At 44.7% G+C, this 23,024-nt stretch overlaps 1 protein-coding gene across 6 annotated transcripts in view; it reads left to right on the forward strand.

Moving 5' to 3' along the window:
* The window catches only part of tnrc6c1 (trinucleotide repeat containing adaptor 6C1), a 43,882-nt gene that overhangs the window by 12,464 nt on the left and 8,394 nt on the right, over positions 1-23,024 (forward strand). For 3 of the 6 annotated variants that reach the window (XR_011908078.1, XM_072369754.1, XM_072369755.1), the window contains exons 4-17: positions 4,704-5,060; positions 12,430-14,919; positions 16,638-16,832; positions 17,489-17,655; positions 17,777-17,854; positions 18,265-18,483; positions 18,868-19,014; positions 19,221-19,340; positions 19,587-19,670; positions 19,851-20,091; positions 20,174-20,338; positions 20,748-20,924; positions 21,188-21,337; positions 22,542-22,760. Coding sequence is in view for 5 of the 6 variants with exons in the window: in XM_072369754.1 (XP_072225855.1) it covers positions 4,704-5,060; positions 12,430-14,919; positions 16,638-16,832; positions 17,489-17,655; positions 17,777-17,854; positions 18,265-18,483; positions 18,868-19,014; positions 19,221-19,340; positions 19,587-19,670; positions 19,851-20,091; positions 20,174-20,338; positions 20,748-20,924; positions 21,188-21,337; positions 22,542-22,760 (4,809 nt within the window). In the remaining variant the exon portion in view is untranslated. Of the gene's footprint in view, positions 1-4,703; positions 5,061-10,505; positions 10,628-12,429; positions 14,920-16,637; positions 16,833-17,488; positions 17,656-17,776; positions 17,855-18,264; positions 18,484-18,867; positions 19,015-19,220; positions 19,341-19,586; positions 19,671-19,850; positions 20,092-20,173; positions 20,339-20,747; positions 20,925-21,187; positions 21,338-22,541; positions 22,761-23,024 lie in introns of those variants that run through there. The other 3 variants (XM_072369756.1, XM_072369758.1, XM_072369757.1) reach the window with 3 other exon arrangements.

The raw sequence follows: 23,024 nt of genomic DNA on the forward strand, positions 1-23,024 counted from the left end.
GTGCCCATATGTCCTTTTTTAAAAAAAATCTTAGTTACAGTGAGATTTTGAAGCAGTTTGGAGGCAAAGGCAGCAACATATAATACACTTGGAAGTATTGTAAGATGGCATACATCCTGAGGAATTTCTGGAAAAGAAACTTGGCTTAAATTTCAACTGGTGGAATTTTTGCCAAAGACAAACCTCCAAGTCTAAACAAAAGGAGGGGGTAGATGGATGTTTTACCCTCCTGGTCTGGTTTAGATGCAGCACTCCTGTTTGCTGACTTTTGTGATAGAGATTGTGTTTCTAATTGGTTTGGTCAGATGGTTTTTGATATTCTCTGCTCAAACCTTTAACCTTTCGGCCAGCTTGCACTGACGCATCGGGTCACGTTTTCGCTCAGTTCTGAATGCGTGAATATTTTTTTTCCATTCAAAATCTGCTGGTGGGATATTTTGCTGCCTGCAAACCTGCCAAGAGCAACAACATTTTCATTAGGTGGTTTCTAAATGCTTTACTCGTGCCTTAACTTGGACAAGTTAAAGGATCAACGATGGAAAGCCAATAATCCGTCCCAAACTGAACTTCTCTATATGCTCCGTTCTAGAGTTAGGTCACATGAAAGTGGCTCAAAAACTGGCACCGTACCTTGGGATAAGTTCTTTGAAAAACGAGGAGGCCGCCTCTGAGGAAAGAGCTGTTGATTATCCCTTTGTTTGGAGAAATCCCTGCCAAAGCCAACTGTTGCACCGTTTCAAAGCTACAAACCTCAGTTTGGGTTTCAATTCAATCCGTCACTTCTGCTTATAGTTCCAGACCCACACACAAACCAGGAGTTTGTAATCTGCTAAAACCCACAGTTTTTACCTCTCTGTTGTTTAGTGTCTTTACTGTTACACAGCAGGTCGCTAGATGACATCACGAATGATCAAACTCACCTGCATGTCGTCATGCCACACATCATGCACTGAAAAACAAATTCGCATGAGGTGAGACTGACGCTGCTGGCGTTTCTGCTGCTTTTCAGGTCCCTTCAGTAACTTTTTTTTATTCCCAAATAAGTGGGAATAAAGTGACAAGTGACACATCTATCAACTTCTAAGACGGACATCCCCAGTGCTGCCCAACAAGGGCAACATCTCTCCACAGCTGCAGGACGACCTCTCCTTGCTTCTGCTGTGCTCCGCTAAAGGCAACAGTACCTGTGCACCGCTTTCACATGCGCGGCGTTGTCCTCATTGTGCGACAGGAGGCTGTGAAATGCGTGAGAAATACTGACGCTGGAGACGTTATGTTGCTTCTCACGGTCTCTCTAGGAGATCCTTGTAAGTGTTAACGTGGCAGAAGCGATTGCACAGATGCTCTCTTTAACCTCTTTGGTTTGTCGTTTTAATGGGATGCTTTTCAGTCGCAGCTCTGGACATCTTTAGCTGTCAGAAGATCAAATGTCACGCTAAGATGAAGTCTAGACTTGAGAACTCTGCCGGTCTACCTGGTAAAGTGTAGGTTTCTCCTGTTAGTCCTGAATGTTGCCATCTGTGCACATCCACACATAAAGCTTGCACACAGACATATCCTCTATCTTCAAGGTCACGCAGCCTGTTTTTCAGCTTGTACCCGAGAGCCGACGAGACCGTTGATACGTTTCCACCCTCTCCCTCTCTTTCGCCTACCTTCGACTCTTTGATGTCTCCCCAGACAATCTCCCCCCCCAACCTCAAGGTCTTAAACAGTCAGGCAAGCCTGCTATCATCTTTTGTCTCAGAAAATTAAGATCCCTTTAAAAGGGGAAAATGGGATGTCTTCCACTGCATGGAGCACACACAGCCCCAAGGCCGACGTTTGATGTGCATCTTTGATGAACTGGGAATTCTCCTGTGCAGCCTCACAGCTGAGGACTGTGTTTATGCAAACATGCTGTCATAGAGAGTGAGTCTGATCTCTCTTTACTCCATTTCACTTTTTCAGCAAAGTGCTGCCTTGGGAGACACATGCTCAATAAGTCACGCCTGCCAGAAGCATTTATTTGTTTTTCTGCCGATCGATCTCGCATTTTCCTTAATAACTACGGCTAAGAGAAAATGTTCACTTTAATCACTTTGGTGTGGTTTGTGTTGCTAATTGTGCAGGACTTGTGTCGTTCTTTGAAGGGGGGGAAAAAAACCCCAAAGCAGCGTGGCACGGAATTGACAAATAGTGGTCTAATTGTAAGCGGATTCGGAGCCAAGCTGGTTTCAGGCTGTGAGACGGGAGCTCACAGTGGAGCGCGCAGGGGGGTGGAGACTTTTGTACGTGCATACATGCGCGCGCACACTGTTCTCTTCATCACTTACCCTCCCTCCTCTGCCTCCTTCCCTTCCTCCTGTACGCCGGCTCTCTCTTTCGTTCCCCCTCCCTGACCCTCCTGGTTTCTTTCCTCCGATTGGCTGACAGAGCAGCCAGCCGTCTTTCCCCTTCCCCCCAGCTTCCAGAAAAATCTACGTCACACATCAGAGAGTCCTGACTGTATAACGATCGCCTCCATAACTATTATTATACATTGTGGCACAACCACAAAGTTCTCTGTTTTTATGAGGAAATCACCTCTTAAAAGCAGCTGGGCGAATTGACCGGGTATTACTGCGTCCATCTGCTGCCCTTAATACAGTTATAACGACAAGAGGATAATAGTAGATCGCTGCGAATGAAGGAGAAGGGGAGAGGGGAGCACAGGAAGGTGGGGAGGGATGAAGCACAAGAATGGAGAGGAAATGGAGCAGATGTAGAGAAATCTGATGAGAGGCAAGCTCCAGCACCAGAGCTACAGGGAGAGGGAGACACAAACAGATACAGGCTGTAGCCAATAGAGAGGCCACACACAAATTGCATAGGAAACCCACCCCTAAGTACCCGTGTTGTCATGTTAAGCACAAAAACACACAGGAGAAAAGGGGAGAAGAACCATTCGGTCATGATGTGAGAGCGAACATGTCTGTATTCAGAAGGCTGTGTGGCTGCATGTTCCACGACACCATTTTGCCCTCTCCCCTCAGCGTGGGCCTCAGCATTATATAACTCTTTGTTTTTGTATGCGACGCGCTGGCCGCATGTGCGCAACTTATTCACTGCTTCAGCGCACACACTCAGGATGGCAGCCAATGGCGAAGCACTGCTCTTTGTAACTCATTTAGGCCGCACAGAGATTTTCTCTTTCTTTTGATTGTTGGTTTCCATGCCCCCCCCCCCCATAGAACCCAAATATCATTTTAGCTCAGTGCACATTATGTCCAATCAGCTGATGTTTGGGTTGGCTCAAGAACAGTCTGTGTAGGTTTTAAGCACATTTGCTTACTGTTTAGATTGTATTTACCAGCTTTTTTTATTATGTAATGATGTGCGCTGAGGCGATTATCCACCGTGTGCTTTTTGTCCCATAATGCACCTCAGGCTGATCCTGCTGAATGATTTAATGATGACCCTTAACCTTACACCCTCACAGTTTTTTTCCTTTCTTACCGGCATTTTAATGCAGCTGTAAACGATAACTTCAAGACAACTTGTCTAACGACAGTCGTTAACATCAGACTTGACATTTTCAGAAATGTATCTGGTGCAGCCCGCCTGAGATGCAAGTTTAAAGTTGATTTATGTCATTGTTCAGTTGTCCAAATGCAGTGTTCCTTTGCTGTTGAGCACTATCTACCTGTGAAATGTCACCACGCCACATCGCACTGATTCCACGTTGACGGTAAATTCATTTTTTTGTCGATTCAAACTGCACTTAAGGTTGGCTGCTCGGCGGGAATATTCCAAAAAGATAAGATGCAGAACTCAGACTTAGCGCAGACCGCTGAAAATGGCTGGTCAGAGCTGACAGAAAATCACTCTCTGTTGCCAGGGGTAACTAAAGCTAGTGGGACACGAGCACTCGCCTTCAGCAGCTGTGCCAGCAGTTAATAACCAACAGCTTTGGTTGAGCGCTGAGACGTGATCATTTTGGAGGCTATAACCTGCCACAAACTATGAATAGCTTATGTTGATGGTGCTGAGCACTCTTTACATCACTGTCCTGGTGGAGACAATAACCCACAATAATGAAGAGGCAAGTCTAAGTCCATTATCTCGTAGTTGACCTCTTTATCACTTCTAATTTGTGAACTGGCACCATGGCAGTCTGTGCAATCCCTGAAGGCATTTTTATTTTTTTTACAAGGTGCCACACTGGCATTATTACAGTCCACTGTTCTCCAAAGAGCAATCATGTGTTTAGACTGACCGCTGCCTAGAAAAAAAAAGCTTTAGGCACCAAGCAGGGACAGCAAATCTTGTGCGTTTATAGAAGTGTCCTGACTTGCCTTTCTGTATTTAACCTTCTAAAAGTGAGCATGGGTTTGAAAGAGGCAGCGGAGGAAATGCTCAGCAGCAGCAGCAGCTTTCCAAAAGAGACCGGCGATTGCTGCTTTTGTGTGTGTGCTATGGCTGCAACTTCCAGCGGTTTCATTTATGAACAGATTTCTTATTTCATGTTGAAAATGTCAGATATAACAATGAATCCAAGTCACTGAATCCAGTTGTTTTTTTCAAAGTGGCGTACTTGTTGTCAACTTATCAGTCATTTATTTATGCTAGAGTGCTCTCAACAACTCTACTTGTGCCTAATACCCTCTCATCCCTGCATTTCTGCTCTGTTTTTTTTTTGTTTTTTTTCCTCACCTGTCTCCTCCGTCCTCCCACTTCCACAGTGCCAGACTCTGCCAAGCTCGATCCCACCCCTCCTTTTCCCCCCGCCAACCCCGGTGCCATCCCATCTGTACCCCCAAGCAGTGGAAATGGCAAGCGCGTCCCCTCCGGAGGCCAGCCGCAGACAGCACAGCAGCCGCAGACTCCGCTCCAGCAGCGCTACCCGCCCAGAGAGGTGCCCCCACGCTTCCGACAGCAGGAGCACAAGCAGCTGCTGAAGAGGGGCCAGCCTCTGCCCTCCGGTACCCTCCCTCTCATCACAACAGGACATCCCGCCACTAGTGAACCTGCAGCAGCAACAGTAGCCATAAACTCCTCTCCATCCTGCTCCTCTTCCTCCACAGCCAGCTTGCCCACAGGTCAGCCGAGACACTCCGTTGGAGAGTCACTATCTCTTACGTTTGCAAGTTTGAAAAGATTGCAAAGCTTTTCTTTTCAAAACATTGCAAATAAAATTTGGAGTTGCAGTGAATTACTTATATTGCTCCTAGTATAATAAGTATATGTTTAGGACCTGACATAGAATAGCTGCATGACTTCACCTGTCCTGAGAAAAATGAGTAGAGGATATTTTAAGGATTGTACGTTGTACTTCTACTTAATGTTTTAATCCATTTTAATGCATCTGGCTTATGCAAAATATATAACTTTTAAGCTCACATCGCAGGACTGACTTAATTTGCCACAGTTTCCACAAAAGTTCATTTAAAATAGACAACAACAACCCTGACAGTGCTGACAAAGAGGAAAAAAATCAAGTACTTCCTCCCATTGATAAGAAGAATAAAGCAATGTTGGACGTGCATGACTGTGAGGTGCAAACAATAGGGTCTCCTCTGGAGTGGATTTTAGTTTTCTATTATATTGGTCATAAGCTAAATTGAAAACAAATGTTATAGGAGACCATTACTTGATTAGAATTGGACTTCACGCAGTGTCTTCCTGACCCTTGAGAAAGAATGTTAACAAAGTGCTGCAAAGAGCAACTGCAGGATTACAGGATACAAATATTTTGCATTGACACTTTAAATGATGTGGATAGAGTCAGATTCCCACCTGCAAGCTGCTTGGATAAGTGTCAGGAGTTTAGTTCTTTTCACTCAGAATGCTGACATCCGTCTTTTTGGAGTCTGTGTTGGAGCCTAATTTTTTTATGTCCCCAGAAAGCGTACTTTTGGTACCATAGAAGAGTAAATATCATATTCCACAGTATAAGCTCTTGTGACATTTGTGTTTTGCTACCATTTTTGAAAGATCATACCCACATCTCCTCGTGTGATGTACTGGTAAAAGTACTTGCATCATAGGTACAGCTGACTGTTGTTTGTTTTCACTCAGCCTGGCTGGGAATTAGAAAAGAGGATTGAGGAACACAAGGGTAGGGGATATAGAGTAAACACAGATGGCTATCTTTGGAATGTGTGTGTGTGTGTGTGTGTGTTTTCCTTCCTGCTGTTTTATGCGTTTCTCTGTGGTAATGGTCAATTACTGTATTTCCCAATAAAGTATTCTTTGCCGATTGACAAAAAGGGTGTTTTAGGGCATTTGGCACTTTGCGCTGTCTGACTGGCACGGCCTTCCCAACCATAACTAAGTGTCTTAGCATCACCCAACTCCTCTAATGCTGTTAGAGTGCAGATTTATCTCCATAGTAATGAGATGTTTATCCTGTCCTCATCTCTTTCTCCGCCTCCTCCTTCTCATCATCACCCTCCTACTCTGCTCTGAGCCTCAGTATTTCCTGTTTTTGGAGGAGGAGCAATACAGCTAGTTGGCTCGCTGCCTGAGTGGGACTGACCTGGCATACTGTAGATAGAAAGACTGAGAGAGAGAAGGAAAGAAGGAAGACGAGAGCAAGCGTGGCAGAGGTCCAGGTCTGTGGGCTGAAGTGACTCATGGCTTACGGTAAAAGCTCCTGCTTCTCTCCACCCCTCTCTGGCAAACCGGCCTGGCTCTGCTTTTGCTTTTCTGTGCGTCTTTGAACTGGCGGATTGTATTTGGACGGTCACGCAGGGGGGGACCTTCCAGACCCTTCTCTGCCAGTTGCTAGTCTTTAAAATGTGCAATATTATTCTTCTGCACACACGGCACCACAGGTAATCCCACCTCTGCACAGCCCGGTCAGCTGAGAGAAGGATTTTACCCCTCTCAGCTTTCACGCCATTGATAGCCAACAATGGAAACACACTTGTTGCATTCATTGCCTTTCATTTTCCTCTTCTCTCCATCCGCCTCACCTCATTACACGGTCACATGTGGTCCCCCTTGAAAAGCTGGCCTGATAAATGTGTCCTTATGTATATATGTGCATGCAAGTATACACAAACATTTCCTTCCCCTGCAGTCTCAACTTAATGTGTCTCCACTCAACTTGGCAGCAGCCACAGCATTACTCTGCTGGAAAGGCATGTAAACAGTGGACTGCTGATGTGTTCGGAGTTCAGATTTCATATCAATAAGGAGTTATTAACCTTGCTGTAGAGAAAGCCTCTCCTCTTTTGTTTTTTTTTTTGAAGACATAGGGAAGTCTTTTATTAAGCATACAGTTGCTTGTAAGAACTTGTAAGTCCCGACCTCTCTTTGACTTGTTTAGTGGGACTGTTGTAGAACTAATTTGATCATTAACTTGTGTTATTGTGTTGGTGATAGTGTTGAAAAGCCATTGCATTTGTACAACACCTTAGTTTATAGCCCATAAGATAATTATCAAGGTTTTATATACCAGTAGGAAGTCGTAGACAAAACAAAACAACAAAAAGACATCCCAGTGTTAATGGGCCTTGTCAAGTGAAAGAACCAAGCTGATAAAATGCTGTTTGCTTGTCTGGTGGAGGAGAGAGAGCACATGCACGCTAGTCTTGATTTGCTCTTTAAGTCTGCTGATGATGCTATAAAAGAGCCTTGGGAATCCCCTCAAAGAGGGCCGGGATGTCTTGTGATGTGATTAAACATCAGCTCGCTGTTAACCACAAGTGTTCAACTCTCGCTCTCTTCTCGCTTCTTCTTCTTTTTTTTTTTAATGCTTCTATCTTGTCTGGCGTGCTCGGCGTCTTCGCTCCTCTGACTGCCTCTGCAGCACTCTGTGACGCACACGTTCTCCTCCTCCACCTCCGCTAGACCAAAAGCACAGCTCACACATTCTTGTTGGCCCTTGGGCTGTCGGGATTAGTCGGGCCGCACATACTAAATGCATGTCAGTCTTTCCATTATTGCAGCCCTATGACAGTGTTGCTTTTTTTTTTTTTTTTTTTTTTTGCATGGCTAACAATCCAGATCCCAAAGCCCTTTCATGTAGTGGAGGTATGAACGAGCGAGCTATTTTAAGACTGGCATTCTGAAGACAGGCCTTGACCTGGATTATCCTGCAGAGGAAGAGGAGAATACTGACAGGCAAAGATGGCTGTCTTAGTTTAGTACTTTAAGGAAAACTTTATTTTTTTTTCCTTTTCCTTCCTTGCTCTTAGAATAATGTTGACATCATGCTCTATTAATGCCAGATCAGCTGCAAAGAAACCAGCCATATAAAACGTTTTCTTGCATATGTGTTTTGGTCAAATCCCTGCTTTTACGCCGCCGTTACTCATTCCAGGATAAGCAAACTATATTTGCCTCTTTGGTCCACGGTAGATGTAATAAACTACTGACTGTTTAAGTGTGCATGGCTGTGCAACAGCTCTAATGTTGATTTCTTTTGGTGTCAGCAAATGCAGGTCGTTGTTGTTGTTGTTGTGCTGCGTTTCCCTGCCTCACTCACAGCCAGAGTGAGCACATAGATTTACGTACAGACCTGCTGTGGTGACTAAAAGGTTTTTTTCCTTAGATGCGTACCACTTCTAACTACTGGAGAAGCAACCCTGCATTATGTTGGATTTTTGTAGCTGCCGACCTTGTTCATGATGAAACTTTCTACTCATTCACACATGTCGGTGGCACAGTTAATGAGTCGGTAAGTGGGTTTCACAGTGATGGGAATTGATCAAGTCGGTTTCAGCTGTTTTGTTTTCACTTCTGTGCTTTTGTGTTGGCGCTTTGCAGCGTATCGGATCAAAAACAGAAGGTGAAGTTTGCGGTCATTAAACAAAGAGGTAGTACATTCCTGGGAGGCGTGTGTGTGTGTGTGTGTGTGTGTGTGTGTGTGTGTGTGTTTCTGTCGGAGAGCTTGTTCATCTAGCTGGCAGCGTGCATTGTCAGCTCGGTACCATCCAGCATCTCTGCCCCTCGGGGACTTCATTAAGCCAGGATCAGTACAGCTGAGGCCCACACAGTCCTTCTAGATCATTTCCTCTTTCTATTTTCCCAACATTCATCTCTGTCCTTCATTTTCTATCTCCTCCATCTCTGTTACTCTGGATGCCTCCTTTGTTCTACAACCATTACCTTTCTCACCACATGAACTTATCCGCATACAGTGGACCACAAACATTATTTGGACAAAAAAAAACTTGCTCAAATACTATTTCAGAATGTTTTTTTTTCTTCGTAGGAAAACAAAGCCTTTGATTAAGTGAATTAATCAGATTGTTGGCTGAAAAAGCCTGATTTTTGCCCTGGCGACTGTGCAACACTGTCCAAAAGTGCTGGAAAAAAGTTCTGAATAACAAACTTGTGTCTGATGTATTGCACAAATGTAGCAAAATGGCAAGACCAAATGACGTGATCTAAGAGAAAAGTTCAAGCTTCATCTGCTCAAATGAGCCAATTCATCCAAAAGCCAAATATCTGACATCTTGTTTTCTAATAAAACAAAATTCATACACTGTTATGATCCAAATACTTTTGGTGTATGTCTGCGTGTTATGACTAGTGAGGTGAAAGAAGATCATGGAAGGTACACCTGCTGATCTGAGTAGGATGTTTGTGGTTTACCTTTTGTTTTCAAGGTGTAGATGAATGGAAACAGTTGGTTTAGGGTCAGCTCCGTGTGTGTCTGTTAACACACCAAGCGCCTGTGGCTGTGACCTAAACGTGCGTTAAGTCCTCACAGTGGAGAGGAACAGGAGACTGAACCTCAGCGAGAAAGGGACTCTGTTCTCCACTAAACATTGACTTATTGTTTTGTTGCGAGGGCGCTGGAATCATTTGTAAACAATAGCCGCCTTGATCCAAAGGGGGCTCTGCTCTCTTTGTCTCACTAAGCTCCATGTTCTTCCTGTCTTCTCTATCCCCCTCTATCATGGATATTTTTCACATCTGTCTGAAAGCTCTGCCTTTTCCGTAGCTCTTGTCCCATGTTTGTAATCGAATCACCTGTCCATAATCATGTAAACGGGAGCATATCCAAACAAGCTCGCTCATTTTGTGCCCTTGCCCTGTGTCCACAACGTATCCCTGTAAAGGGGGATTTTCCTCTCTAAAGCTTGGTGTGTGATCTCTGTGTTTTTGGCTAGTAGACGTATATCTTGTGACGCTTTTTGGAAGGTTGTGAGGGTGTGTGTGATAGGTGTCGGGGTTAGAAGAGTTCGAAGCTAGAGGAGCAGAACCTCATGCTTTGTGAGTGCCTAAGGAAAGTCTCCAGTCTCCCCCGTTTCTCTCAAACACTCTCACCCCCTTCTGCAGCCAGAACATGTTTCACTGCCTTTCCAAAGAGGAAGAATATCCCCCGTCAGGACAGGAATAGAGCGTGATATAAATAAAGCCAGAGGGAGGCAATAGATAGAAGAGGAGAGACCCAGCCAAAGCAATGTTGGTGGGAGGGACCGAGCGAGAGCGGTGAGGAAGGAAGGGAGGTGTGGAGTGGTGGGGTGGTGTGGTGTAGTGTGGTGTGGGGTTGTTCATGCCGCGCAAGAGCTGTGCAACTTCTTGGCAGCATTTCAGAAATGAGCCTCAGAAGCTTGGCGAGCAGAGCAGACATATTGAGACAAGGATGGTCGCTGCGTTGCACAAAACCTAGCTCTTTACAGGATGGTTGGGAGGCACCTCTCCACAGGTATTTCATTACGCTGTTGTACATCTCTCCTTTCTTCTGTCTCTGCGTTTGTCTCCCTCGCCTGTTCTACCGCATTGTTTTGGCAGCTTTTATTTACATGCGCCGTAGATGAGTACTTTCCGACATTTAGGCTGCAGCAACAGTGTATTGTGAGCATGCAGCGTTGAGTTCTCACATACTGTGTTATTGTTGTGAGCGAGGGCTGCGCTATCGAAGCCGCAGTCGTGGAGATACAGGCAGTAGATCAGAGGCTTTTTGGCTCTTATTCAGCACTGAGAAAATGGCGGTCCTGCACTTCTTAGCAGAGAGACACTACAGAACGACAGCGCTGTGTGTCAGAAACACAGTGCCTCGGTTTTTTTTGGTTTTTTTCACCCCCTGCTCTCTCTCTGTGTCCTCTTTCCCTCTCATGTAGTGGCAATGAAGTGAGTTGAAAACGGGGTGGCACACAAATGCTGTCACTTCCCTCATGTAGTTGTGACATACTCAGTGTATTTGTATACAAACTATTTATGCACGTGACGGCGCATGTAAACAGCAGCAGTTGCAGCATGAGGGACAGCAGAAATTTGGCAGTGAGGTGGCGCTAGTCTCATTAGTGAAGTGGTCTGCTGTTGGAATGACTTTTTTCTCTGTGGCTCCATGATAAACACTGAGCTTTAGTATGGGTTGTCAGAGCAATTGTACGGGTAGATGGCGGCTGATGAGACTAGATGGGCTTCCCTGGTCTGTTGCAAGGCTATAAAGTTTGTGTACTTCATATTAAGTAAACATCCTTACTTAAATAAATTTGCTTGAAGAAATTGTTTGTGATTCTATATTGATGTGGTTAATTTCTAACTATTTGTTTTTTTTAATAATAAAATGGAAGGTTTGTCATATTTTTCATGTTTTTTCAAACTTATCAAGCAGAAGCAGGATCTCTAGAGGCCCATTTTTTTTAATGAATAAATTAAATGCTTTGCAGAGCTATTTAGCTATTTTTTGATACTGAGATTCAGCAACATTTAAACATTTTGGACTACCTAAAAAACAAAAAACAACAAAAAAAAAAAACAATTGAACTGATGGAACAAGTCCTCTGTTGCTCACTCCATGACTTTTTCACAGATTCTTTACCTGTCCCCACCTGGTATTAACTAAGCAAATTCACTCTGGTTGCTTCAGCTGGTCAAGTCTAGGTTCAGGATTGTTATGTGTAAATTAATGCAATTCTGGATGGAAACATTGCCTAAGCTCATTAAAACGATTCCACAGCAAATATGTTCCATAACCAAAGCTAAAGGTGCTCCAACGAAATATTGAGTGTGGCTTTTTCACTTTTTTTCTCGGCCAGGCAGTGTCTTTTTGAGTTCTCAAATAATAAAACAGTTATTATCGTTACACTGTGGCTATCTTGTAATTTTTTTATTTTTTTTTTAAATCATTGAGCAAATCAGTCTTTTCTTTACATGGCATATTTAAAAATGTATGTTTGAAAACGATATGTCACCTATTAAATGTATATTATTCATCATAGTGTCAAAATGTTTTATATATTTTTTAGTTAAAGCCCACACGAATAATGTATTGGTAACTTTCCTCTTTGTGATTTAATTTTCAATATAGATGTGTTTATTTTCCCTAATAAAGCGCCCAATGCAGTCTTATGTTTGCACAAGTAGACACCTAACATGTTGCTATGATATTTCAACCTTACTAAGCTTACGTGGGTGTAATGACGTATGTAACTTTTGCCTCTCTGAATCATCCTCTTGCTCATCCTCTGCTGTTTTTCATTATTTTTCTGTCTTCCTTTACAGAACTGCCCCTACAGAGTGGCCAGGGAGCCCAGTATGAAAATTCCCTCTGGGGACACCTGCCAGTCAACAGAAGTGCCACAACTGCTGCATCTACCACCAGTCTCAGTGGCTGGGATCAACTGATCATTGACCAGAAAGACACAGAGGCTTGGCCTTCTATTACCCTCAGCCAGAGCCAGGCCCCTCCAGGAGGATGCCCATTGGACATTGACCCTGGTCACCTGACCAGCAGCAGCAGTAGTACTAGCAGTAGTTGTAGTACAGTGAGTATGGCCACAGGAGCCAATAGTCAGACAGGCCACTTCGCTGCCAACCACCTTAGCAGCAAAGCCAACAGTGGGTCTAGCCCTGCCAATCATACTGGAACTAGCATCCTCTCTAGCCAGGTTGCCACCAACCGCAGTTGGGGCTCTGGGCCTGGACCCTCCCATTGTCCCCCTCAGTCCTCCGTGGGGAGTGAAGGGAAAGGTGACAGCCTAGTGGGAGGAGGAGGTAGCAGAGGCTGGGGTTCCTCTTCATCATCCTCCTCAACCTTTAACTTGAACCTAAACCCTAATGCCAACCCCTCTGCCTGGCCCATGTTGGGACACGATGGGGGTGGCACTGGGGGAGGCAGCTCAGGTGGAGCCAACACCATTTCACCTCCTCAACCTACACCCAACCTCTGTAATCCGCCTGGCCCCCCAACAGCCCAGACCAGTTCCTGTTCTGGAGCCAACACTAACAGCAAGCCATCTGGAATTGGCAGTGCTTGGGGTACCATAATGACTTCTGATGCATCAGAGCCCCACCCCACCCCGTCCACAAATGTGTCTTTCAGTTCAGAACCTCATAACCTTAAAACTGATGGACCAAATCACACTAATAAGCAGGAACCTCCCAGCCCAATCCGAAACTTGCCTGGCTGGGGTAGTGCACCTGTAGGTGTGGGTTCTATGGGACAGCCACAAGCAGGAGGTTCACAAGTCAATGGAGAAGATGGTAATTCTGTATGGGGTGGCAGTGGCAACTCAAAGCCAACTTCATCAAAGGAGGGATCTGGCTGGGATTCTGCCTGGGGCCATGCAGGAGGTGGAGCAGGGAACTCGGGAGGCTGGGGTGAGAAGTCTAGTGGAGACTGGGGGAAGCAGCACACCGAAGAAGTCAAGGGAGGCTGGGATACACCCAGCTCTCCTCCCCAGGATGCACAGGTTAGTCCATGGAGCAGAGCTGTAAGCACAGCTGCTGCAAGTGAAGGAAGCAGTGACAGCATAGAAGGGCATCCCCAGCATAGAGGCCATTCACCTAGAGATAATCCAGTTCCTCTACTGCCTGCTCAGGATCTGGACCCCAGGGTGCTGTGCAACACTGGCTGGGGACAGACCCCTGTTCGCCAGCACACCACCTGGCACATGGACGATACTAAATGCAAGAATGATGTAGGCACTGAATCATGGGGCTCTGGCCCAACCACTTCAAGCGATGTGCAGGGGCCCTCAAACACTAATACGGGCCCCACTCAGCGAACTGACCACGGCAGCAAAAACGATGTGCCTGCATCTCAGGGAGCTTCTAGTTGGGGTGGAAGCACAGCTGCTACCAACCAGTCCAGCTCTGGTTGGGGAGAGCAACCCAACAACATTAAGCACCCTGTTGGCCCAAGTGGCTGGGGGAACCCTCCACCAGGAGGCCCCAACACCAACATACCCAAGAATGGTGGTCAGTCCTGGGGAGAGGAGAAATCAACTGGGTGGGATGATTCTCACAGCAAGTCAGCATCCCAGGGCTGGGGAGAACAACCGAAAAAATCCCACACCTGGGGCAACAGTGGAGCGAGCAATAATGCAGGGGACTGGGGAGAACCTGAAGATAGCAAGAAGAGTCCCTCTAACCCCGACTGGGAAAACCAACGAGGATGGGGAATGTCTGCTTCAGGACCTGGAATATCTGCAGCTGGAGGAAGTGGGGGCTGGGGTGAGTCTGTACCCCAGCGTCCCAGTGGCCCAGCTCAAGGTTGGGGTGGCAAGCCTCAGGATGGGCCTAGTAGTAATAGTGGAGGAGGGGCCATGGGTTCCTGGGGTAGCTCAGGCTCAGTGAAGCAGGGTGCAAGCCGGGTTGGTAGTAAGCAGGAGCCCTCATCTGAGCCTACTGGCTGGGAAGAGCCCTCTCCCCCTTCAATCCGACGCAAGATGGAGATAGATGATGGGACATCCGCTTGGGGTGACCCTGTTACCTACAATAAGGCAGTCAATTTATGGGATAGGAACAATCCAGGAATGTCCCAAGCTAAAGTAACCACAGGAGGCAATAACCCCCCAGGTTCCAGCAACAACCATCCTCACACTCACAATCACCCTTATCACGGGCCACCTGCACCTTTACAGAACCATAGCCAAAACACCCAAAACACCCAAAACCCCCAAAACCCAGGCCCCACCAGTGGTCCCATGGATCCTACAGTGCAACACCATTCTGGACCATCTCACAACAGGGGTCCCCTGATAGCTCAAGGTAAGGCAATATAATCAGATTTTAAATCATGTAGTAAGTACCACAAATGCAAAGTTGATGCGGTTAATAACCCTGTAGTATATAGATTAATGTAATTTTCAGATGTAAAAGGTGATTCCTTGTTGCTCCAAGTTTCTCTTTTCACTGTTCAAAGTAAAGGTGCCATACATGAAAGCTGGTTAGGTAGTTAGTGAAGTGCGCTATTAGGCTCCAAGCTGTTGATCCACTTAAAGGTCAAATCTTGACCTAGTTTACTGTCTTTGGATTTACATCTAATCAACTATCTAAATCAGATAGGCAGTGCCAGCTCAGTCCCTCCAAGTGGCTCCTCACAACACCGGACACGACTGCGTGGGTAACCTAGGCAACCTGACATGGGGACCTAAAGGAAGCGCAAGAATGTTGTTTACAAAGTGCCTCGTGAAAATACTGATTCACCACAAACAGTTTGAGATGGATCGGAAGTGTGCGATTATATGGAACCCACCATCTGTCAGTAGTTGAAGGGAGGAGGTGGAGCAAGCCCCCAGGCAGCAAGAGAGGGCAGACGCCCCCTGCTGTCCCTCATTTAACCCTGCATGCTGTGTCCATGTTGGATTGGATAAAACCTGATAACTGACCTTGGTAGCTGCTGACCATGAAGTGGGTTACAAACAAAGAAGAACACCTACTCAGTGTTTCTCACAAATTAACTTTGTTTGTCCCACTATTTCTTGTTTAGCTGAGTGTAGCTTTCAGGCCAGTCATACCAGAAGGTTGAACGCTAACTATAATTTTGGAGCAGCCTTTAGGACTTGACCTTTCCCTGGTGGGAGAGCTAAGCTGAGTCTGGCAGTGCTGCAGACGTAGAGACCGCACTCTGTCTCTCTTGCCAAAGAGGAGTGGAATGCGCCAAATCTTAAATGGGCACCTCCTCCCTCTATCAACAATCCTGGTCAGCCAAGCCCAGGATTCTGCCACCCTGCATGGCTGGCATTACACACTCCAAAACAGAAGGGTAAATGCTGTGGCAGCATTCACCAGACACTCAAATGTAAGGTTTACTTAATATAAACCAATAAGAAACAAAAAGGAGAACACAATTTTAAAAGAACATGTACACAGTATTTAATAAACACCTAATTCATTGTCACTTAGGTATAAATGGCAATGTATGGCTAATAAATTCAGGTCTCTCCAGTGGGTGGTTCATCTGTTAAACATTTATCCAAAATGACAAATTAAATGTTTGTGATTGTGTTTGTGATTAAAACACTCAGAATAATTATTTTTTGGGGGAAATCTGACAGTTGTGAAACAGGCAGAAACTAAGAGACAGAAAATGTATATATTTATTTTTATATTGGAATCCGGGAATTGAGCAAAACTAAGAAAAAAAAGTGGAGCAAGAGAAGTGTCTTTCTTCCTAACTTTATTTGAAGGGAGGCTTACTGTCTTAGACTTTGAACACTTGCATCAAACTCACAAAGCATTTTGAAATGTAAAATGAGAGAGCGGTGACTTGGAGGAGGCAATTTGTCAGATTGTCACCAAAAAGCAACTTTTACATGTGTTCATCTAAAATTTCTAAAATTTCATGATCTCATCCCTGAATGAGCGTAAAATCCTGTTGAGCATTGAATGAAATAAATCAAAATGCAGGATATGTATGTATATTACCAGGTTTCTCTGCTTGGAAAGTTTTATATTGAGGGCCGCTGTCCTTGTGTGTCCTCCAGGTTGGGGAGAGATACCCAGCACCCACACGAAATCAGACAGCTCTTGGGGAGAACCTGCACAGTCTCCAGTCAGCCTGGATAATGGCACGTCTGCCTGGGGCAAACCTAGCGGGAGCTCTGGAGGATGGGCGGATGGTAACCCGGACAACTATGGCAGGGGCAACCCAACAATGGCACCTGCATCTTGCAAACCTGGTAGATAGTTTAATCCTGTACCTGTAGTTTTGTTTGATTGTGAATGCTGTTGAGGAATAATGATTCTGCACTGGTACTGCACTGCTGAAAGTTCAGTATTTCTCTCCCGATGAGTCAACTCAAGGACAGCATAATGGCACAAGGAAATATTGTTAAATTCCATTCCTAGATCCACACTGACCCCTAGTGGCTGCATTTTTTTAGTTTTCATTTTTATTATTCATTTTTAGAAAGACCAGATGGATTACTGATCATCTGTAATACATGTTCATGTTGTTTTTCTGCTTTATATATCCAGTTTCCAGCTTTTGTATCGGGCTAAATCCTTGTTCTTCTATTTTTCCAAGGCTTTAGAATAGTATATATTTGTGAATGACCAAACCTATTCTTCCAGTTCTGTGCTTTCAAATCTGCACTAAATATTGTTGGTGACAAGTACTACTAGTCTTAAAGCTATGGTTCGAAAACTATCCAGCTAAACACATTTGAGATATGGATTTGTGATATCTTTTGGTGTATTTTTCTGTATTTGTGAGCTATTAGTAACTCATTCTTATGAAAAAGTAAATGTAAACACACCAATATTTTTTCTCATAAGGCAACAGCTTCATACATCATTGCAGCTTGGTTTGCATTTTCTGCTGTGCGTTTTTCAGCCCCGAAACCTATGCAAGACGGATGGGGGGGTGGAGGCGAAGAGCTCAGCCTGTCGGGTGGTCAGTGGGACGCAGAGGAAGGAGACATGTGGAACAGCACTGCCTCCCAGGAGAGCAACTCTTCCTGTAACTCGTGGGGAAATGCATCCAAAAAAGGCCCGCAGAAGGTGTGAGGCAGCTAAATATGCAATGAAGGGTCCTTTTCATCCCCTTAATTGATATTGCTGTTTTATAGTGAAATATTTTCATGTTAGCATGCTAACCTTTTGTACCAATCATCTCTCTCAGGTGAAGATCCCTGGGAAGCAGGAAGATGCCTGGATCATGAATCGGCTCATCAAACAGCTGACAGACATGGGCTTCCCTGTGAGTTAAATTGACAATAATTGCTACTAATACCTTCTCCAAAATGTGAAAAATGTAGTATTTATTTATTTAGTGTGTGTATACATTCATTCATTATTAATTTAATTTAGAATATATATTGGTTTCTGACACAACAAACCATGACGCTGGCTTCTTGTAAACCATAAAGGGCATTTTTCACAGTTAACTTGCATTTTAGAAATTAATCAGGGACTTGGATGTGTAATTTAAATGAAAATAATCCTAATTGTGATTGGTCTTGTAAGGCACAGCTCGACCCAAATAGACTTCAGGCTAGCCACCATTCTTATCAATTAGTTGTGACAAGCTTTCAGCGGCACATGTTTCATCATCGACAGTTTGGTGTTGACTTATGGCTGCTTTACAGATAGTTTCTGGTTAATTTGCAGAAGGATCCAGCAGAGGAGGCTTTGAAGAGCAACAACATGAACTTGGATCAGGCCATGAGTGCCCTGCTGGAGAAGAAGACAGAGCTGGACAAGCGTGGGATGGGGATGGGCGGCCACGACTACAACAATGGACTCATCAACAAGCCCGTGAGCTGCTCTCGACCTCCGCTTCTTTCCAAAGATCCCTCAGCAGATCCCCGCCTGCCCTTCATGGAAAAAGTAACTCCTTGATTCATGAGTCTACATTAGATGTGATGTGAATAAAATAGCCCTGCAGAATCTGCAGAATAACACTATTTCCTGAAGAGAAAATACAAGGATTACCTGCTTTGTTATTTTGGAGCATGCACTTACTGAGTAGCAACTGAAAAAACTTGTAAACTTTAGTTGCAGCGAAGTCAGAATTTTTGGACATTGTCGTACATTACTTTACGTCCACAATCTGAATGAATCTGTCACAACTTGAAGGAGAACATTTTTGACATTCATGTAAACACAAATGGTTTAAAGGATTTAAAAATGTCAAGTTCACATGGTTGAAGTAGATTCTAAGGAAATGACTGACTTCTCTTGACTTCTCTTGACTCCTCCTCCGTCCTGCAGATGCAGAGTGGAATGTTTAGCGGTGGTGGAGCAGCACAAGCCCGGGCCATGCAGCAGCCGCAGCCGCCTCCTCAGCCGCCAGTGCCACCTCTCAGCTCTTCTCAGCCTAGTCTACGTGCTCAAGTGCCTCAGTTTCTCTCCCCTCAGGTATACTCATGCTCGCCTGTTGCCTGTTTACTGATTTATAAAGAGATTAGTTGGTAAAGCATTTTAATATTTGCAATGATGCATACTCTATGTTGAGATTAGTCTTTAAAAGCAGCATGAGAAGAATTTTCATGCATCAGTTCCAACGCGTGCTCGCATCTGCAACAAGAAGCTAACCAATGTTTGAATGTATTTAAAACCCACAGGTTCAAGCACAGCTCTTACAGTTTGCAGCAAAAAATATTGGTCTGAATCCTGCACTTTTAACCTCACCAATAAACCCTCAACATATGACCCTTCTGAATCAACTTTACCAGCTGCAACTGGTGAGTCCCCATAAGCCTCATCTGCTTCAGCTTTATTAGTTACGTCAGATATCATTCCCACAGTTCTTTGAGTATTTTCCCCAAAAGGCCCCAGCTTTATCAACAGCATTTTTATGCCATTCTAATACATGTCTATTATGCCACTTGATCGCACGCTGATTTGATTATTTTGCATACTGTTAAGTTCTAACGGGTGTTTCTGACCCATTTGTTGACATTTTAATCGTGCGCATGTCTCATGCACAGGCATACCAGCGTTTACAAATTCAACAGCAGATGTTGCAGGCACAGCGCAATGTTTCTGGCCCCATTCGACAACAAGAGCAACAAGTAAGTTTCTTTCCTAATGCCGTTTTCTCTTCCGCCTGATCACAGAAATGTATAATATTTACTATGATATTGGCTTCTATGAATGATGAAGTTTAAAGAAAACTGTTTTACCAGTGTTAATATTGGCTGTTACAACTGTACATTTTGGATCTTAAATATGTATCCATTGCAATGTTCCAGGTTGCACGTACAATCAATAACATGCAGCAGCAGATCCAGCAGCACCAGCGTCAGCTGGCCCAGGCTCTGCTGATGAAACAGCAGCAACAGCAGCAGCCCCCTTCCCACTCGGGCCTCCATCCCGGTGGAGCCAAATCCACCCTGGATTCATTTCCAGGTCATCCCCAGACTCAAGGCCTCCCAGACCTGCAGACCAAAGAGCCGCAGTCATCACCCAATACCTACAGCCCGTATGCTCTCTGTGAGTGACACAATCTTTATTCAGTAGGTAAAAAAAGACATGGCTTTGAGTTTCAACCTCGGTAACATCTTTCTGTCTTCAGCTGGACTGAATCCAAACATGAATGTAAACTGCATGGATGTTGGAAGTCTGTCAATGAAGGAACCACCCCAGCCCCAGTCGCGTCTGTCACAGTGGACACACCCCAACTCCATCGAAAGTCTCTCTGGAAACTCCTCTCCTCTGGAGTCCAACCATGGAAAGCATGGTGAGAAAGGATTCATTAAAAGTAGTTAAAGTAGTGCACTTATCGTGATTGTATGATTTTCCTTAAAGCCGCTGTGGGGTCATCCTGCAAAGTGCAGACTTGCATTTGGAGCAGGAAGTTGTACTATACAGGCACAATGATATAACACAGGAAAGAGTTCTGTTCAGATCAGCCCCATCAGTCCATCTGGCACAGACCCAGATCTTGGTAGCTGCTGACCTGAACCTCTTTTCATTTAAATTGCAGCCATCACATGTTACACTGGTGATTTGAGAATTGGCACTAAAAAGCAAGTTTAAAATTTTAGAGCATCATGTATTTTTTAGTATGTGTGAAGACAATTCAAACCATTTCCAAGTCTCACAAATACTAACCTTTTAACCTCCTTGTTTCTTTTTGCATATCCTAGGCGCCAACCTGGGTCCTCCCGGGAAGCCTCCTCAGCTGGACGACTCCTACAGCCCCTACAACCTGATATCCAGCTCAGAGTCTCCTACCAGCCCCCTGGTCCCTCCGGACAGCTGGGGACAGGGCAAGAGCAGCAGTGACAAGATGGCCAACGGGACCAATATCAACTGGCCACCAGGTTATAAACACCCACTTATCTTCTCTTTGTTAATCTTGTTGTTTCACACTGTTAGCCATCTTGTCAGTTGGCAGCCATTCGGTTGCAGCTTCTTCTTCCCTCCCTCTGTTTAAAGCTCTGTAGCAACCAGTAAATAGATACAAGTCTATAAGCAATTCCTCAACAAACATGACAGCTTATTAAGCGTTTTTCTTGCTTCATCAATGTATTATTAATGTCCTACTGACAAGCTGTTGATATTGTTTTTTGCTTTTGAATTGCAGAGTTTTGTCCTGGAGTACCGTGGAAGGGCCTCCAGAACATCGACCCTGAGAATGACCCCAACATGACTCCGGGCAGCGTCCCCAGCGGGCCCACCATCAACACCAACATCCAAGATGTCAACCGCTACCTGCTGCGTGACAGGAGTGGTGGTAAGATCAAAGAAACATATTCTATATGGGTAAAAGCATGTTATGTAGCCTCCTTTTGTGAAAGCCACGTGAGACACTTTTGTAAATCATCCTGCATACACATCACATAGTGTGAAAAGCAATATTTCTCCCGTGGTTTGGGGGAGATATTCAATCGAACACACTGCCTCTCAATGTATTCCAAGTGTACTAAAACAGAATGTGCATCTGTTGCTATCACAAGCCTGCTTCTTATTATTTTGTTCTTCATTTTCCTACTTTTTACTGTGGCGCTATTCATTTTCACTTTGCCAGTTTATACTCCGCTGAATAATTTTACTATCATCATTTGTTGTGTGTGTGTGTGTCTGTTTTTGTTTGTTTTTTTTCTTTACTCCATCTTCTCTCTACTTTTTCCTTATTTGTTCTTGTTTGTTTGTCTTTTTTTTGTTTGTGTTGCTGGCATCGGCTTAGGCTCCTCTCCCACTTCATCTCAGAATGAGGCTCTGCCTCCGTCCACTGATTGGCCGGTCAGTGCCTACACTAGCTCGTTCAGTCTTTCGTCCCCGGAGATGGACGATGCAGGTACATGGTTTGTCCATAATCCCCCCCCTCCCCCACACAGTGCAATGGCTGAATCACCAGAGCCCCAACCATTCACAGGAAAATCCCATTTCTCCTGCATCATTCAAGTTTCTGCCCCTGACTGAACATGACCTTCATTTGAGCTCTCCTGTTAGATTTGTATCTCATGCAGTGCATATTCCCCCAGCAGCGTTACCCGTGAGTCTTTTTGCCCTTGAATGTTGCCTGGAAAGTGTGGAACAGAAGAGGGTGTCGATTGTTTTCCCTAGTTTGCACGAGTCTTACTCGTCTGGTCCAGTGAAGCAGTTGCCTTCTTTGTTGTTGTCTGTTTCTCAAACATACCTCATGTTTGCTCTCACATTGTGTGGTGGGGTGGAATCTGTCGAAAAATAATGAAACGCAGGAAATGAGGATAGATTAGGATGCTTGTGAGCATGTTTATGACATATCTTAATATCTTATTATTAGAACTTGACATAACTAGATTTTTGGGGGGAGATTTGAATAATCTATGAAATATGTTAGTCTCTTTGGAGACTTTTTAAAGGAACTTTCTGCAGGCCTCCCTCCTGCAGGAGCAGCTATCATTCACCTATCTGGTTCTGCAGACCAACCGTGCCTTTCCCCGTTCTCCATCCAGGTAAACTGTCAGAGATGAAATCTACCTGGTCTCCTGGCCCCATCTCTCACAGCCAGGCCTCTTTGTCCCACGAGCTGTGGAAGGTCCCCCAGGGCCCACGGAGCAGCAACACGGCTCCCTCCCGCCCCCCGCCTGGGCTCACCAACACAAAGCCTTCCTCCACCTGGGGAGGAAACTCTCTGGGCCTGGCCCAGGGCTGGAGCAGCTCTTACACCACAGGTAGTGTTACTGTGACGCGTTTTTACTAAATAATTTTCAAGACTTTCCTTCCATCTGCAAAAATTCATCCTATCAGCAGCTGATGGGATGAATTTTCTAACATATACAACCATATTATTTAATCTGCCTCTGCCAGAGGCATAAAATGTTCCTATTGATGATTCTTATTATTCTTATTATTAAATGTTGACACTGTAATATAAGCAGATGTAACCGTGTTGATACAAAAAGTCTATATAAGTTCCATCATGAGTCAAAGATTTA

This window comes from Leuresthes tenuis, unplaced genomic scaffold, assembly GCF_036924035.1.
Source record: "Leuresthes tenuis unplaced genomic scaffold, fLeuTen1.0.hap1 SCAF_17, whole genome shotgun sequence".
Taxonomy (NCBI): Eukaryota; Metazoa; Chordata; class Actinopteri; order Atheriniformes; family Atherinopsidae; genus Leuresthes; species Leuresthes tenuis.